The sequence below is a fragment of the Chanos chanos genome, chromosome 1, assembly GCF_902362185.1.
Source record: "Chanos chanos chromosome 1, fChaCha1.1, whole genome shotgun sequence".
NCBI classification, from domain to species: domain Eukaryota; kingdom Metazoa; phylum Chordata; class Actinopteri; order Gonorynchiformes; family Chanidae; genus Chanos; species Chanos chanos.
Genome location: NC_044495.1, coordinates 9893280 through 9910636, shown reverse-complemented (window position 1 = coordinate 9910636; position 17357 = coordinate 9893280). Strand labels below are relative to the sequence as shown.

The following is a 17357-nucleotide window of genomic DNA, read 5'->3' as shown; positions in this document are numbered from 1 at the left end:
CCAGCAGAGCGCCCGTCTTTTGAGGGCGCACATGTGACCTGATTACTGGTGTAACTGTAGGTTTTGCTATTGTTTATCTGGAGTGTGGCTACGTGGTGTGGATGTACAACAGTTTGCGACGTGATAGTTTTTTTTTCCCGGCATGAAAGTCCCTGTGTACTGGAAAACATTTAGTGAATAGACAAAGTTTTGAACGAACCTGCAGGTCTTGTGGTAAAGGATGTCAAATTAACATGAATATTAAACGGTTAACTCTGATGTTAAAACAGCTTTTTATTTCATTTATGAGAAATGCGAGGTCTTCAATAAAATGTCCCGTGTCTGCCATGCAGACCTACCAACCAACCAATCCAAATGCTGTAACATAGTAAATGGACACAGGGATAATTTACACATTTCACCATTATCCAAAAGAAAAACAAACAAACAAACAAAAAAAGTGGTATTTCATTAAATATGGGAAGCCCAGAAACTGTACACCCAATCATTATAGATAAATAAGAGGCTCAATAGTTGAAGACAAGCAGCAAAAACAAAGGAGGACAATGAAGCTTCATTCTCCACTCAAAATAGGGAAGGATCAGTGCAATTTCAAATACCTGAAGGTCTCAAGTACAAACTATGACATCATCTAGTGTAGTTCTCCCTGACTTTGAATGACCCAGACATAATGAATAAGGGCAGAGAGCTGAATGCATAAAAGGAGGCTGATATCAAATAACGTTTATGACACACTTTGTGTGTGTATGTGTGCATGCGAGTGTGTGTGTGTGTGTGCATGTGTGTGTCGGGGGGGGGGGGGGGGGGTGTTAAAGCATTATTGTGGAAATTTCTTCCATTGTTTCAGTTCTATCTGGCAACGGTGGAGCAGGATCATCTTCTTCTTCATTATCATCTGAAGGTGCTGTTGGTGGTAGGGTGGTGGACTTGATTTTCTTGCTAACCCTAGCATATGTAATGTTTGTAGCTTGACCATTAACAGAGTCCTCCATGTCTTCTTCCAAAGTGATAATGGACGGACCTGCTGTCTCTTCTTGATGCCAGCTGCCATTGATTGACTGAAAAGTTGCATAGGGATTCACTTTAACACTGTCCTCATTCTCAGTATGCCCTTGTACATCATGTTTCATCTCTTCTATGGTCATATAAGTGTGTGTTAGGTGAGTATTTTGGTCTTCTATGGTCATATAAGTATGTTTGCTTTGATAATGGTCCAAATTAATAGGATTTTCGGGTGCCACTGGAGTATTTCTGTTTTGTTCTTCATTGGTTGTAAGAGCAGATTGTGAACTTGTTGTCAACTCCAGGACCCTTGAGAAAGGCGGGGTAGACTGAGTTTTATGTATGGCGGTACCATTAGCATATCCTGTGTAGTGGAACAAAAAAAAATGGAGAAAAGGAAAAAGAAAGGCATTTTACAAACAGCCAGCTGAAGGAGTAATTGTAGGTGAATTAGCCGAGCTCAGAATTTGGGATCAGATTTCTTGACCGACATTTAGCAGAAAAAAGCCGTCAAGGCAAAATTAAGCAAGCGCAACAGATTATCATGAACAAATTGAGGGAATTTTTTTTTTTATTAACATCCATTCATGTTTGTTTGTAATATCCATTCATGATCAATAAAATAAAATAAATGTAAGAGATTGATTTGATTCAAAACCAATGCATACTCTATCTCAAATACCCATGTTGAACTGAGGAGTTGAAGCATTCACAGTCACTCCGCCAGAGGTTCCATTGCCAAGAACTTTATCTAGATCAGGACCTGTGTGATGCAGCAAAATCAAACATTAGGCAATGTTTTACACATTTCACAGACTGCCAGGAGGACAGCTTTCTAGTTGTGAGGTGCTTCTCTTACCCATTGTTGATTTTAGATTTGGTCTGCATTTGCATTTTAAATGTTTAAAAGTGTACCAGTAATTCTAAATGAGTTGTTGTGTAAGTTTAATGTAGATACAACCTTGAAAATAATGATTATGGAGATCTAAAGACAGGCAGTGTTCGCTTTTAAACGCATTAAAGTTGATTACTTTAACGGCAGGTGTGGGTGTGTATGTGCACATGCAGGTGCGTGAGGATGATGAGAATATGCCATGACACTCTGAAGGTTTGAAGAACATAAACTCAATCTGGATGTGGTCTTTTTCACATTGTAGACACACCTTTATGAGTGTGACTCCTCCACTCTAGGGGACCGGCCATAGCGCCATCCTCTGGTATTGGTGTTAAATCTGATGGGACGAGATTAGTCAAACCGTGAGAATGGATTCACAGAAGGCTAACAACAAAATTAAAAAAAAAAAAAAACAAATAAACAAAAAACAGTTAGAGAAGTCTGTGTTTCTGGAAGCCTACCTATTTCATCTGTCTGGATATCGTCAGCTCTTGGGTTCTGTGTACCCTCAACAGCTTCCTCCAATTTTACCTGTGAAGCCCAGCAATATCATCTTTTATCAGGGACGAATGTTCATAAAAATGTAACTGAAGATCACTTCACTTTTAAGTGTAGTGGTATATGACTAGGATTTTTGGAGTATAGATGTTATTGTATTTTTTTCTCCTTTGTTGTCTGACTTACCACACGAACCAGCGATGATGAGTTCCTTTGCACCTTGGCACCCTCTAGCTCAAAAGACTGCCTGCAAAGCACAGGAGAATGTAACACACTGCTCATAGTGATAACAAATCAACGAATATTGGTAGACAATAGACAGGGCAAGGCAATGTTTAGCTTTCTTTCCTAATGGAGTCAACTGTTTTTATCACCACTGATTAAATTAATCAACCACTAAAAATGAATGTGTTGCAACACTCAGCAAGGCCACTACAAACCAAAAAGTCGCCACTGTGGTACATAATAATAGTTAGTCACTCTTTGTTGGTTTAATCTTCAACTGTAGTGTGCAGTTTGACTTTGTCAATAAGTCGAGTCACTGATTAAAAAAAGGAGTTAATGATGAAAAATTAAAAACAGACAAAGGCGATAATGAATTACTGTTTGTTGTCCTCACTTCTGAAAACATTCATAAAGAAACATGATTAATTTGTTAGTAAAATTACAAAAACATGCCCAAATTTGTCCTCGAACATGTTTCCATGGAAATGAGAGCAGGTATTGCTCACACCCTTTAAAACGGGAGAGTCTGTGAAGAACCGACATTGGAGCACAATCTTGTCACAGGGACAAAAGAAACTGAGTGTGACGACGGGACACACAAAAGACACAGCAGGCCTGAAGAGTGTTTGAAATGCAAATATAAGCATTTAGTCTGACAACGACTAAAGTGATTAATAAATCCTGTCATATCTGATTATTTCAACAAATAAGCAACACCAAGCAATCCGCACATAGTGCATCTATTAGGTCCCTCTAATTTTGACCACACCCCTCGTAATACACAATCTGTTTTAATTATACAGTAGACTAAGTATGCAAAAGCCACTCTCCAAAAATTGGTCCTTGACTTTTCATCGTAAATGGGTCACACCTCATTCCAGAGAGACTCGCTGAGCTGACAAACTTGACGGTTCTGTTATGGAATGTGTCAAGAATGCCGGGATCCCAGTCAGAGCTGGTGACTGTGTGACCGCACTACTGTAGCCTGAGCATTAAAGCTCCTAAAGCCTCTGTTTACTCCTCCCTCAGTCACCCACCTCAGGAACCCATGGGTTGGGCAAGAAATCGCTCCCCTGCCATCTCAAGCCAGTATATACAACTGCTTGTCCAGTTTACATATTGAACCCTCTCATTAAATAGAGACAATCAGAGACAACAGTCTATTAGTGTGATTTAACACGATAATTTGAATCACTTTGAATTTTGTAAAAAATTTATTTAGAATGTTAATGTTTTTGTCACTAAATATTAAATTTGACATTATTTTAGTGGTTTTTACTTTGAAGAACATTAATATTATAACACAAATTCAATAATTTATCATGGATTCACGACTAATGGTATTATTTTTTGAAAAATCGAAGATAGATATCTTGAATCTTCAGAACATTCTTTGTTCATTCTCTACAGTACTCAGAGATTAATATGAGAAAGGTTACCTCGGAAAACTGGACCAAACCTTAGCATGTATCCTTCATGGCAATATGTATTTATGAACAGAGTGTTATAACAGATGCTCACGTACTTCCGACAACTGGCGCAGAGCGTGAGGACGAGGATAGCGAGTGTGAAGAGGATGAGCAGAGATAGCACTGTGACCCCCGATGACCCCGCTGCATCCCAGCCTTGCAGGTCTATGTTGATTGGAGCCATGGGGATGTGTCTGTCGAACATAGATTGTTGAGTGAGCTTCTGCAGTCCGGACAGCACCAATCACGGACAAGAGCGGTCAATCGAAACATGACATTTTAAATCAGAAACATCAAGGGGTTATGTATGGGCATGTTGACAAGTTACATGGGGATAAAGTCCAGCCAAAAACAGACAAATGCAAATACAAATAGCCGTACTGTGCTCTTCGCTGTAAATGTGCACGGGTTAAAAAAGGCAGCACGAAGACTGAATCCATCCAACGATGAGAGCAGAAAAGCAATACTGAAAACAACAGCAGTGGAGAGGAATGTGCCAGCATCAACTCCGTCCAGATTCCTCTCAAACCACAGGAAACATGTTGACTGAGGGGTTTTTTGAGATGACTTAATTAAGCAGTTATTTTACTGCTCCATATGCTACATATAGCTGCTTGTATTTTCGTTTGTGCCGTAAATAAAACCGCAGCCTGAGAATAGTGAATGGGCAAACTCTTGAGCATTTAGTTGGCAAGTAGTGATATTTTCAAACATGTTGTATGACAAACAACCAATTGTTTAAACAAGCTGAAGCGAAAATGGACAATTCTGGCGTGGAACTGGTATGAACTGAGTCATTTAATTCTCATTGTATTAAACTGTGGGAGTGAATGGGACAGGCCGCACAACAGGTAGGCCGCAACTCAAACAATGTTAAGACACTTAAGTTTTAACGCGGTGTCACCGAAACTGCTGTGATCAACAGGCTGGGCATTCGCCACATCTGCAATTTCTTTGAGGGGGTTCGTCGCTGCCCCTTACAATGAAACAGCCCTAGCTTTTAAAAGCATTGGTTTTCAGTCTATCCGCAAACCACACGAATCACTTCTGTTCAGTGGATTTGGCCTGCACGCATTCCACCTTTCAAGTGCAAAACCTTTTGGCTGCGATGTAGGTGTGTGAATATGAACGTACTTTTTCCGCGCAGACTAAGGACAGCGTAATTCCAAAAAAACTGATGTTTTTCTGCCGGAGGGATAGTGGTCCGCGTTTGAGGTGACAGCGAAGGCGTTCCGGAGAAAGTGTCTCAGGAATTGCAAAAGTACATATGGGTTTATACTCTCAGAGAACCCAGAGCTGGGAGTTGTGTGGGCTGGCAATAATGTTTCCTTGTTAATGTTTAATTTTATTGCACTCTGATCCATTAGGCCCACATGTGAGTATTATGCAATGATATTGTAACAGAGTTCTCTCCCAATGAAACATAACTTGTTACAATATATTATGGCAGTCCTTAGCAATGTACACAGACCTACAATAAATAAGTTATATTTAGATAAAGAGGAGTGAGTGTTCTGAGGTAACAATTCATTATACATTCATAGGAATATGTTCAATCTTCTTTGCAATTCACTGTTCACAAAAAGTTTGTCGGATACGAATTTCAGTAATAAACAATGTTCTTCATCTTCATGGCAGTGAAACATGTCGTTAATCTAGAGGACATTTTTATTTGATAAATTTTCAAACTCATTTGACTGACTGGTTAAGGCTTTAAGCTGATTATGGACTTTGCCTTCAGGTTCAGGAATGTTTCACTGTCATAAACTGGAGGTATGAGGAACTCGTGCATTACCATTGACCGAATAATAATTTCTTATTGAGAGTCAATGGTGATGTGTGTCTTACTTGTGACGAGATAGGTGGATTGAAACTGCCTGACAGGTGCAATGGCCTGACAGGTCATTAGATGCACTACTGCCTTGTGTGCAGGAGAAAATGTGCATTTGTGTCTGCTTAATTAGAAATAGGAGTAAGAAAAGAGGTGTTTTCTGATTAGATATACCCTTTTTCCAACTTGAAAAAGAACTATGCTATCTGATGAAAATGTTGATTCAAAGAGCCTGTATGTTAGACCAAGAGGGTGGATGCAACCACACCCTGTCCTGAAACAGGTTCTTTGATCACGGATACCTGAGGTGTGACTGTAGCTGAAAATGTTTCAGCTCCAATTCAAAATCATAATTAACAAAGCTAAAGAGCATACATTTACTATGATATTTGAACTATATTCAGTCATTTCAAGCACAAAATACAAGTGAAGATATAAACTGATATTACTTTGTGTCTCGGTCATAAACAGATGTACAGCTGCCATTTAATCAAGGAATGACACATTGTCATATCTTAGTCAACAGCAGAATACAGACTCATGGATTTCAGGAAAATGGTAAGACCCAAATTCAAAACAAAAATTCATTGACAGTGACAAGAAAAAAAAAAGGAAAAGAAGAAGAAGAAGAAGAAAAATACACAGGTACTCACAGTATCACTCCTTCGTGTGTACCGGATCAGATGTTTGCTCAGTGACCCTGGGACCTTCCTTTAGGATATGACAAGCAGTTCTCAGGGAATGACACATTCACATCTGTCTTCTGCATGTCAACATAGCAAAATACAGATCTATCACTCTCTCTCTCTCCCAACACCCTTATTACTCACACTGCTGCTCCTACCTAAGCTCCGTCACTGACACTGAGGTGAGACACTATAACATACCACTAACAGGAGGAGACAAAAAAACTTTGACCAGATACACTTCCTCATTCTCTCTCTCTCTCTCTCTCTCTCTCTCTCTCTCTCTCTCTCTCTCTCTCTCTCTCTCTCTCTCATTTACTCTCTCCCTGACTGTTTTTTTTTTATCAAGAGAAGAACCTATCTTACCTTGTCAAGTTGATTCTTGGCTTACTATAATGTTTTCAGAAAATATATGCTGTACAGATTTGTAGAAAAAACTGTATAGCATAAAATATTGAGGAACATTGAACGCCGACTTACTGACCATCTTTCAACTCATTAACACACCCTTACAGTCCTACATTGTGACATTATGATTAATGTTCTAAAAATGTATTACAAGCACAAACACCTACACAAAGAAGCATGTGCGTGAACATACACTCATTCATACAAACACGCACATGCCCCAAATTGTCTCTCATGTTATCTCGGATTCTAAGAATACTGTGTTATCAAGCACTGTCTAACTGAAGTGTGTTTTGACCTCTTCCATTTTCTGAGAGTCTTTCATGCATGCATTCTTATTCACAATACCACCTATCTATCATCATTTGCTTTGTTCATATAATGGTGAAATTACTGACACCTATAGGTCCATGACTGGTACTACATGTATTTTTCTTCTTGGGTACACATCAAGCACACAAAAGGTTACCAAGCTGTACTGGTTTGACTGGGCACCAAACTGAACGGTAACAGGGCTGCGTTTTATAACTTAAAATTATTGTCTATATTAACTTTAATATTAGAAACAGAGAGTGAACAGGAGAGGTAGATGATCTGAATCCATCAAAAAATTGATATTAATTTTGCAATTCCATCAAGTTTTTCCATTATGTATTCTCTTACAACAGTTGATCATGAAGAGGCTGTGTACAGATAAGGTTTTAATGTTTGACCAAAAAAAACCCAAAACAAAACATGTTTTACTCTCCCCCATGTAAAATCAGAAAATCACTAACTTTCTACATGACTAAAATTATTTATGACAGGAAGAGAAAGAGCTTATGTTCAAAAACAATAAGAGTTATTATTAAGTACTTTCAGTTATTTTCAGTCATGTTTTGCAAATCAAAAGAAAAGTGGAAAAAACAGGAATGGAAATAAGAAAATGAATTTATCTGCATTGTTATTGATCACACATAATATAAAATCTACAATGCTTAAGATCAGAATTATAGAATTATTAGTTCTCAAAATCCTGATTACAAATTACCACTGTCTTGCAGTACCTGCTGTAATTTCAGTCTTTTAATAAATAAGGAAAGTGACAATTAAATATTTGTCTCATCTTATTATCTTAAGATAAGAGTGATGATGTTTTGAGAGTTATTCTTCTTTATGACAGCTTGTCTGATGCCTTTCATCAAGTTTAGTCTGTAATTATGTGGAAAGTTATGAGATATGGCCAGTCTTGCTGCATAAATAAAGCTGGCGGAATGTGTGTGCGTCTGTGCGTCTGTGGGTGTGTGGGTGTGTGGGCGTGTGCTTGTATGCGTGTGTGGGTGTGTGGGTGAGTGCATGCGCACGTGCCTGTGTATGGTGTAAGAGGAGTATGATGTGTTTTGAGCTCCGTTCTGTTTTTCACGTATCCAGGTCTCCATCTAGTGGTAAAAGCTCTGTTAAAAACCTGCCCCGAGGTGTTCAAGCAGAGAGGACAGTCTTCGGTGCACAGTCTTCTCATAAAGCCCTTTGCATGCTGGAAACCTAATGCCCATCCACTCGTTCCTTTGCATGGTGCTGTTGTCCGGGCAACCACTTAGAAGGACAGCCTGTGTTCACCTCCCCTCATTTAGTGTGCTCTGAATATTTCACGTCCCTGCGGCATCCTGCAGACTGCCTTCAACGTGACTCACTAATGCAAGTGATGCTGCTGGATCCCGTGACAAAAACTCAGCCACACAGTAGAATTCTTAAAGGGACCCACATCAAGAGCTCGTGGCACGTAGGCTTATAGCCCTGTAACTGATTATAATGAATGTACTAGTTCTCATGCCTGCCCTGGCATTTGCTTATCAATTACGCCTGTTATCTGTTCATGTCTTTTGCTGCGGAGCCAGTTTCACGAGTGCATTAGCGCATGTATGTGTGTGGACAGTGCCCGAACAGGATCAGCTGTTCTCTCATCCCCCCCCCCCCCCCCCCCCCCCCCCCAAAGGGTTCCCCCCACCCTTTCCTTTTCTCCGTTTGCTAGAGATGCACGGATAAGCTGTCAGCTGAAGCAGAAGACTACTGCGCTCTGAACAGTGCAAGAACAAACACAGAGAGAGAGAGAGAGAGAGAGAGAGAGAGAGAGAGAGAAGCAGGGAAGCGTGTTAAACAAATATACTCGCATCTGAGAGCTTTGGAGCACCTGACTGCGGAGGTGCCATGCCAGCCTCATGTCAGAGCCTGGCAGGGCAGGAGGGAGAGTGGAGGAGGGCTAACAGACCCACATCGCTGCCTATGTCCGGCACCACGGAGGATAGGCAGCAGAAGATGGACGGCCCTGCCAGGAGACATGGAGGTTGGTAAACGGTCAGGGCGTGTGGGCCTGATGCTTAACATAACTGCATCAGCGCTCTCCTTTTTGACAGCTGTGTTCAGTTTCCATTTAACCGCTCTTATGGGTTAGGGATTTACCGTAAGTCAAAGGTAACTGGGTATGTTGTCTTGACAGAGTGTGCTCATATGTATGTTAATTTTCATTTGTGGTGACAAAAGCTGCCTTTGTTTTATATCCATATATACATATTTAAGTTTTCTCTAACATGCTCAGCATTCGATGTTTGATGCATGGTATGTGTCATATGATACGCGGACTGAAAATGGATTTATTTTAACTGTTATATGTTGTGGACTTGCCTGAGATTTTACAGAGGATCTCTGTTTTAAAAGAAGACTCACATGCTTAGTTGTTGTACAATTATAAAAAAAAAAAATGGGTGTGTTTGTCAAGTTTATGTTATGAAATGTAAGACCAGGAGCGTCAACAGTCAACTGATAAAAGTTTTAACTGTCCTCATTATATCCATGTCATTATCAGATCTGGCACTGTACATCTCTTCTTCACTGTTTGTTGCTCGAATCCAGCCTCTGTGAGAGGACTTAAGTCAGGCGGCAAATTTGTTGTTCTTCACAGACACAGAATCACAAATGTTTTCTTTGTCGATCTTATTCAGCCTTAAGCAGTCTTGCTTCGAATGAAAGGATGAGAGCCAACATGAGACAGACCTTATGTTGGGCTTGTGTCTGAAGTTGTTTGTGTGTGTGTGTGTGTGTCAGCATATCAAACATTTGCAGCTTCTGTTTTTTTTCTATCCCTTTTGGACTGACATGCTCCCAAACGCTGCTTGTTTTGGTTGTTGACATTTTTGAAAATGTCAGCGTTGCACCTGCTGAAATTTCTTATATTTTTTACATGTGACTGATCAGGAGTATTGGATTTTAACAAGTGACTGACCAGGAGTGTTTTCTTTGGAGTGTTTTCTTTGTCCTGTAAACATCAGGGGTCGAACACGCATCTTGAATGTGTAACAATAATGATACTAAATTTAGCCCCATGCAATATGTTGTCATAGCCTCATTATTTTGCCTGAGGCAACTGACAAGGAATAGCTTTGCATTGCTGCATTTGGAATAAACTGGGGTTTTTTTATCCAATGAGAAATAACATGCAGAAGTCAATGTGTGTCATGTTTGATCAGGGTGTTCCAATGGCTGTGCGCCTGTATTTTATTCAATAAACTTTATTCCTTAAATTTTATAATCACTTTCGTAACATCTTAGCAACATACAGTCATTATGATGCTTTTGTAATGCTGAATTTATTTCATATTTCAGGGAGTAGTGGCTCTGACCTGAAGTTGAGAGCAGAGATGAAAAGGACACTTTGTGCCCCGTCGCTCACTAAATCAGTACAGATCCGTAGCAACAGCAAATTTGGAAATACTCCAGGTTTAAAAGGCTTTTATTTTGGTCTTCAGTCTTCCTGACCTCTTTTCTTTATCATACCGTCAATTTGTCCTCTACCTCTCCTTGCTCCTCATTCTCCTCCAGTCGAGGTTTTAGAAGTTTCTTTTTGCTAGTATGAAGCAACCTATGACAAACGTGTAATTTTCTATCCTTGCCAGCTCAAAAATCATTTTCAGTGCCCTCTGTGTACACACGTGGCTTTTTTTCAAACTGATTGAAAATGTTCAAAAACATGTTACAAAAATCATTTCAGAGCAAAGTCCCTGATGCGCAAGTTAGAACTTGAAGAAATATTTTCACTTTGCAAAATTTGACAGTTTTTAATGAGTTTTCTGCTCCCCAGAGTCACATGCTCTTAAGGTGGATGAAAGACTGCGTCTAGCTCGAGAGAGGAGAGAAGAATACCAGAAACAGCTCGGTACGCACTCAAACTCAACTAAATCCCCAAAGTTATCTCACAGAACCCTCGCAAAACTAGGAGGTGGTTTGATGAGGGAATTTCAATTTTTGGGTGATTTAGGAGGGAATTTTTTTCAAGGTTGCTAAGTAACCTGCTGTATGTGTAGCTTCACGGGAGCAGGGCTGGCTAGCTCGGGAGGAACGCGCCAGACGATACTATGAGAAACACCTGGAGGAGCGTCGTAGGAAACTGGAGGAGCAGAGATTGAGGGAGGAGAGGAGGAGAATGGCAGTGGAGGAGAAACGCAAGCAGAGACTAAAAGAAGAGAGAGTGAGTGTCTGAGTATATAACTGTCAGAGAGAGCGAGTGTCTGAGTATATAACTGTCACTTTAGATCAAGTACAAACGATACACTTTTTTTTCAGTTTTGTGTCAGTGAATCAGTATGTATCTGAACGCGGTACATGGTAATTACATTAAATACAAATGTAATACAATTTAATACAATTTTAGGGCTTAAATGACAAATACAGTAAATATGACTGACTGAGGCATTTGTACCTTGTATCAGGAGCGTTATGAATCCGTGGTCCTTAAAACCATGGAGAGGAGTCAGAAAGCCAAGCAAAGATCTGTCCACTCTTCTCACAGAGGAAACAGCCATGGCTGTGCTGGCACCAGTGGTAATTCTCCCATGTTTATGGATCTATGCATGTCTCAGCAACTTTTCTCAGTGTCATTCTGAGCTATTCACTTATGTCTCTCAGTCTTTCTGCTTTGCTCTTTGTGAGTAATGAAATCCAGGCACCTTATTTGATTGTCCAGACTAACAACAGTAGCGATTCAGTTGAAGCCTCTGAGCTTACTATTCAGTGTCTGTGTGTTTGTGTGTGTGTGTGTGTGTGTGTGTTTTGTGCGCACGCATGCTCTTCTGTATGTCTGGTACCTCTGTGTTTCTTTCTGTCCAAAATGCTTTGCCGCACACTAGCTTCACGTCGTACTTTGACTAAGTGGGAGAGAAACCTGATCAGTCGTCTTCAGACTCCCACTGTCTCTTTCTTAGCCAGGAGCAGAAGTGTTGCTTGCCTCTCACGAGAAGCAGGTACTTCATCTAAAATGAACACAACAACAACAATTCTGTTTCTTTCTTTTTTGCTTTGTTGAAAAGGCTAACAGAAAATCGACTGACAATAGCGCTAATATTTGCTTGCCCACTTTCCCCCGTTAATCTCTCCCATCCTCCCCCCCCCCCCCTCATGGCTTCATCTCTCACTAATGTCTCTCCATGTCTCCTGAAACATCTTCTCAGTTGTTCATGTCTGTCCCCGTTCAGCCTCATGCCATTCTGTGAGCTCTAACATTACACAAAAGCACCGTTCCAGCCCAGGTCAGCAACGGCCTACAGGTGCCTCCAATCTGAGCGGTGACAAGCACCAAAGGGGAAACAGAGCCGCCAATGGGCAACCGGTGAGCACTTACCATGTTTTATTCAATCTACTTACATAAGGAAAGACCACAAAATGTGTGATGAACTCCAAAACACAAGGTGACAAATATTCCTGTTAAAATCACAGCGCTCTATCCCTTGTTATGCACAAAAGGGGGGAAAAAATCCTCTCATTCAATCCAGTATTTATTGTTTTCCAAGTGAAAACAACATCTTGGTGCTACGATGTTGTGCTTCAGTTGTCTCTAGGCAGCCTAGAGAGAAGAGACTTGAAGAAGCTGCAACCTCAGACAGCTAATGCCAAAGTCAGGCCAGCTTCAAAATCGCAGAACAGAAGAGCATTACCGCCCCAGGGGTATGGAAACAAATAGTAATATGAATTTTTAATATTGCAAAAATGCACTTGTATATGGTTGTGATCAACTCCCTGCTTCTATTTAGTTAAATGCTGCTGTCTGACAATTATAATGTACTTTCTGTTGTAAACAAATTCTCTGTCACTGCTCAGGCCTCAAAGCAATCCACCTCTCAGACAGTCTACCAACCCAGAGGTTATGGCGCCTCTCCCAGAGGAGGAGAACCCAGTGCCAGAGCGAATGGTCTCCTCCAGTATCTCACAGACTAAGGAGTCAGCATCTCCTCCACGAGGGAACAACAGAATCCACCCAAACCCAGACCCTCCAGAGCCTCATAAAATACCTACATTCTCCTCTCAGACAGTCAATGGTGAGTCAAGAACAATGACCCAGGTTTACAAACACCTCTTGTGTCTGTTTACATACATTTGAAGGAGTAAAACGAACAAAATGTCCAATGATTGGTTTGTGAAAAATGATTTCTGAATCAGCTTAAGAAACACGGTGCTGGCTAAAGGTTTCAGGAAATAAGATCCAAGAAATTCACCTCAACTCTGTTTCTGGTGTCACAAGCAGAGTAAATAATATTTTAGCATCATATTACACTAAGAGCATGAATTATATGAACACTGTTTCACAATATAAATACAAACTGTAAAATTATAAATATAAACTATATAACTACAAATATAAACATAAAATATATATAGCTAATAAAAACTGGTTCTCAGTAGAAATAAAAAAGCAACCGTTAAAAGATATGAAAACAATGGCCTCTACAGATGTTAACTCAAAAATGTTTCATTATAACTCTGCAACTACAAGAGACTTTACAGTGATAAACAACACTTGCAAATGTGCTGTGTGCAACTTTTTTTTTTCCAATCTTTTGCTGATTCTGCTACTTTTTCACTTCTTCCTCTCTCAGGGTCCTGTCAACACTCCCCAGGGGAAATGAACAGACCCTCCGCGGGCACGACCGATCCCGAGGAGGCCACACGGCTGCTGGCGGAGAAGAGACGACAGGCCCGACAGCAGAGGGAGAGGGAGGAGGAGGAGCGCAGACAGAGGGAGGAGACAGAGAGGTGTGAAGAGGGAGGGATTGTGCTAAGCTTCTGTCTTTCTTCTCCTGGGTCTAATCTGAACCGTGATGCATGCTCGAAAGCTTCTGCGTGGGCTATAAAACTGCCAAGTGCTTTTCTGGAAATGCTCACCGCCTGACTCTTTCGTTCAGCTGTCGACTAAAACAATTTCGATGTTTGGCTACGCAGTGTGGAATGCACTTGATCATTTTCAAGGCACTGTCCAGCTGTGTAGAGAGATTGGTTGGCTCTAAAAAAGCCAAGTTGGTTTAAAAGTATGTGTGAGAGGAGAGAGGTTTAGGACCTTTCTGGTTGCTTGTACTGATATTAAACACCAGTGGTGTTAAAATGCGTGTGTTTGGCCGCGTAGGCGAAGGAGAGAGGAGCTGGCACGCCGAAGAGCGGAGGAGCGAGCTCGTCTGGAGGCAGAGGCCCAGCTGCTGGAGGAGAAGAAGAGGAAAGATGAGGAAGAGCAGAGACAGACTGAAGAAGAGATTGCCAGTAGACAGAGAGAAGAAGACAGGAGGCTCCAGCAGCAGGTGTGCGACTCGACTTTTGCTGTGAAACTTTGCGTTGTGAGCCAAATCCTCCTCCTGCTCCTGCAGAACAGAAAATCACTGGCCAAACTCATTTTACACACCTGGCTAATTTTTCAGTAGAGAAAGTCTGTGTCTGTTTCTCCCAGTCCACCCCGAGAGGGCCTGAGGCACAACTTTGTGTTTCATCATCAAACAGGACTTGAAGCCTTTGAACGTCTTATTTACCTAAGTAACACATATTTGTTTTCTTAGTGAATTGAACATAATGAGCCAGTGCTAGGCTACAGTACAAAGCCTCAGGCTAATGGCCCTTAGAAGAACTGACTGAGAAACGCTTTTAGTGTAATATGATGCCAAGATAATAGGATATCACACATTAAACATATTCTCAAGAAGCATTTATGATGCGTGTTTTTAAAAAGCACTGTTTCAATCCATATAGCTATCTAGGTGGTCTATTGGTCTCTGAGGGCTAAAAAAATGTATACATTCTTTATTAGTGATTAGACGCTGGGAAGCAGAAGCAGTGCATTTTACCCAAAATTACAGCCAGAAAATGTCTTTTTGTAGTTCCATAGAAATATGCACGGAAGACTTAAAGTCTTGAAACTGTTTTTGTTGTTTTTTGTTTTTCCCTTTACTGCTTAAGCGGGAGGAAGAAGAGGCTCGTCAGAAGCTAATAGCAGAGCAACAGAGACTAGAGAGAGAGAAACACTTTCAGAGAGAAGAGGCCGAACGACAGGAGAGGAAAAAGGTGTGAAACACAGACTGAGAACTGCGGTTCCTCCTTATTAGTTTGCCAGAGGCTCTAGATCACACAATGGTAAATTAAGGTGCTTGCCAACTTCTAGCAAGCTACTAATTAGCTAATTTTTGTTAGAACAGGTTCATCACTTTCTGCTATAATGTACTATAGATTATCTGTAAAAACATAACACGGATCCAGTTTAGAAACATGTTCATTCTGACACTAGTAATATGTTTGATATGTTTCACAAAATAAGAGAATGCTTGAGCTTCTATGTTGTTTCTCTTCTGAAAGCGCCTGGAGGAAATCATGAAAAGAACCAGGAAAATTGATCCTGCAGATATGGTAAGAACAAAAGAATTCCTTGATCATCCTGGTCCCATCTGATACACCACAAATAAAGAGTGCATTTACAGGTTTGTCTGGCCCACAGAAATCTGCTCCACCCAGTAGCACCGCAAACCATACCCTCTCCAATGAGAACGCCGTACCCACACAGAACGGGCCCTTAGAGGACGTGATTGGCTTGCCAGGCAAAAACAACAGCTCTAAACTATGCTTCGCTGATGGAGAGGACATGGTTCCAACTGTGGCCTTTAAAGAACGCAGGTCCCTCCGTACTCTTGCGGGCCTAGATGACATCCAGGCTCATCAGAGAGCAGGTGAGCTTTCACATCCACCCTCAATAATGCACTCTGCCAGACCAAGCATGCCATAAAGCAGGATTTCTCTCAGTGGGCTGGAAGCTGGCTACCTGGGAAATCTTGTTTCATGTAATACTGCAGAACTGGCACATTCTCCTCCCGAATTTTTTTTTTTTACATAAGTCAAAGTCTCTCAAATCTGTTGAAAATAGATGTTTTTAGAGCCATTCATTTGCTGAGCTGTAGGAATTAGGCGGATCAGCACAGAAACTGCGCAGAATATAATAATCCGGGAGGAGAGCGGACTACCACAGCTGTACAATATAGTCACTGTATAATTTGACAAAATAACCACTTGATATGATTTTAGCATAGAGAGTAATCGTAGAGCAATTGGACTAATGCTCTGTACACTGCTTTGATATTCTGCAATGAATAATTTAAGTATCTTTGTCCATTTGCGCAGAAGTCATCTGAAGACCAGAGAGAGGAGAACAGAAAATCTGTCGATCCATGTCTTTTTTCCCGTGGGACATTGAACGCAGATTTTTTTGTTGTTGCTGTTAATCCTCTGCACTTAAAAAAAACAAAAAAAAACCTAAAACACATTTCCAGATCCCTTGATGTTGGTGATGCACAGTTTGTGACCCCACCTCTGTCCACCGATTCAAACACTGATTTCCCTGCGATGTGTTTTGATGGCACAGTGCATGCTCAGTGAATAACTGTGGGCAGGTGGGAGGACACATGTGATTCCAGCCGTTACACTAAAACATAGAAGTGCAATGATCCTTCACCTTTACACTTGAATGCTCGTTTTGCCATAGATTTAAGCAGTGACAAATGAAGCCACTGTGTTGTGAAATGCTTAATCTTTGACATCTTGTGTCAGTGCTGAGATGATAAATACAGTTATTTATGATCCTCAAGGTTTAGGATCTTCTTTTGCCATGCTGCTACTTTGCCTTAGACCAGCGCAAAATTTTAGTAGTTGTGTGTCAGTCTTTTCGGCTGATCAGCAGTTGCTGAGCCGAGTGGCGAGCGAAAAACTTATAAGCACATGTGTTGCCCCCATTTAGCACTTTTCCAATCTCAAAGCACTGCTAGTTGGCCTAATTTTTACCAGATAATAGTAACTTAATTTCATCATATGAATACTTGTAAGGTGTCTTAGTACCTATCAGGCTTGTGGAATAGACCTCCACTTCATGCATAAAGCAGAACATGTATGAATGACTATAAAGATGTACACAATTTATGTAAAGCTTTTATCAGTATGGACAAATAGACTTATATATCAAACTATGTCAGCTAGTAAATGACTGGTTTATCTGTGTATGGTTGTCTGTTTTTCCCTCA

The 17357-nt window shown here is 40.7% G+C and overlaps 2 protein-coding genes across 3 annotated transcripts; one reads left to right on the top strand and one right to left on the bottom strand.

Annotated features, from left to right (window-relative positions):
• Positions 1–807: 807 nt before the first annotated feature.
• Positions 808–6750, bottom strand: si:ch73-204p21.2 (uncharacterized). 2 transcript variants are annotated; one of them, XM_030787073.1, is made up of 7 exons: positions 6574–6750; positions 4146–4283; positions 2582–2642; positions 2359–2428; positions 2166–2234; positions 1671–1765; positions 808–1366 (listed from the first exon to the last, which is right to left on the bottom strand). In XM_030787073.1, exons 2-6 carry the CDS (start codon positions 4271–4273, stop codon positions 1677–1679), a joined length of 417 nt encoding a protein of 138 aa, XP_030642933.1. In that variant the 5' UTR covers positions 4274–4283; positions 6574–6750; the 3' UTR covers positions 808–1366; positions 1671–1676. The 2 variants fall into 2 exon arrangements, with proteins under 2 accessions (XP_030642933.1, XP_030642924.1); XM_030787064.1 differs by having other exon boundaries at positions 1685–1765.
• Positions 6751–9198: 2448 nt separating this feature from the next.
• map7a (microtubule-associated protein 7a) lies at positions 9199–16072 on the top strand. The gene is made up of 13 exons (XM_030788813.1): positions 9199–9334; positions 11126–11200; positions 11349–11512; positions 11754–11842; positions 12154–12284; positions 12492–12649; positions 12869–12984; positions 13138–13355; positions 13914–14070; positions 14438–14606; positions 15256–15360; positions 15649–15699; positions 15788–16072. The coding sequence occupies exons 1-13, from the start codon at positions 9199–9201 to the stop codon at positions 16070–16072; spliced, it is 1854 nt and encodes a 617-aa protein (XP_030644673.1).
• The last annotated feature ends 1285 nt before the right edge of the window (positions 16073–17357 follow it).

Bases quoted from the DNA above. Each gene is read 5' to 3' on its own strand.
- si:ch73-204p21.2 (XM_030787064.1), bottom strand. From the start codon at position 4,273: ATGGCTCCAATCAACATAGACCTGCAAGGCTGGGATGCAGCGGGGTCA. The intron at 2,429-2,581 runs GTAAGTCAGACA...TGGGCTTCACAG, and splicing joins CATCATCGCTGGTTCGTGTG to GTAAAATTGGAGGAAGCTGT. The intron at 1,766-2,165 runs GTGTGTCTACAA...TGCATCACACAG, and splicing joins GAGGAGTCACACTCATAAAG to GTCCTGATCTAGATAAAGTT.
- map7a (XM_030788813.1), top strand. From the start codon at position 9,199: ATGCCAGCCTCATGTCAGAGCCTGGCAGGGCAGGAGGGAGAGTGGAGG. The intron at 12,985-13,137 runs GTATGGAAACAA...GTCACTGCTCAG, and splicing joins AGAGCATTACCGCCCCAGGG to GCCTCAAAGCAATCCACCTC. The intron at 14,607-15,255 runs GTGTGCGACTCG...TTACTGCTTAAG, and splicing joins ACAGGAGGCTCCAGCAGCAG to CGGGAGGAAGAAGAGGCTCG.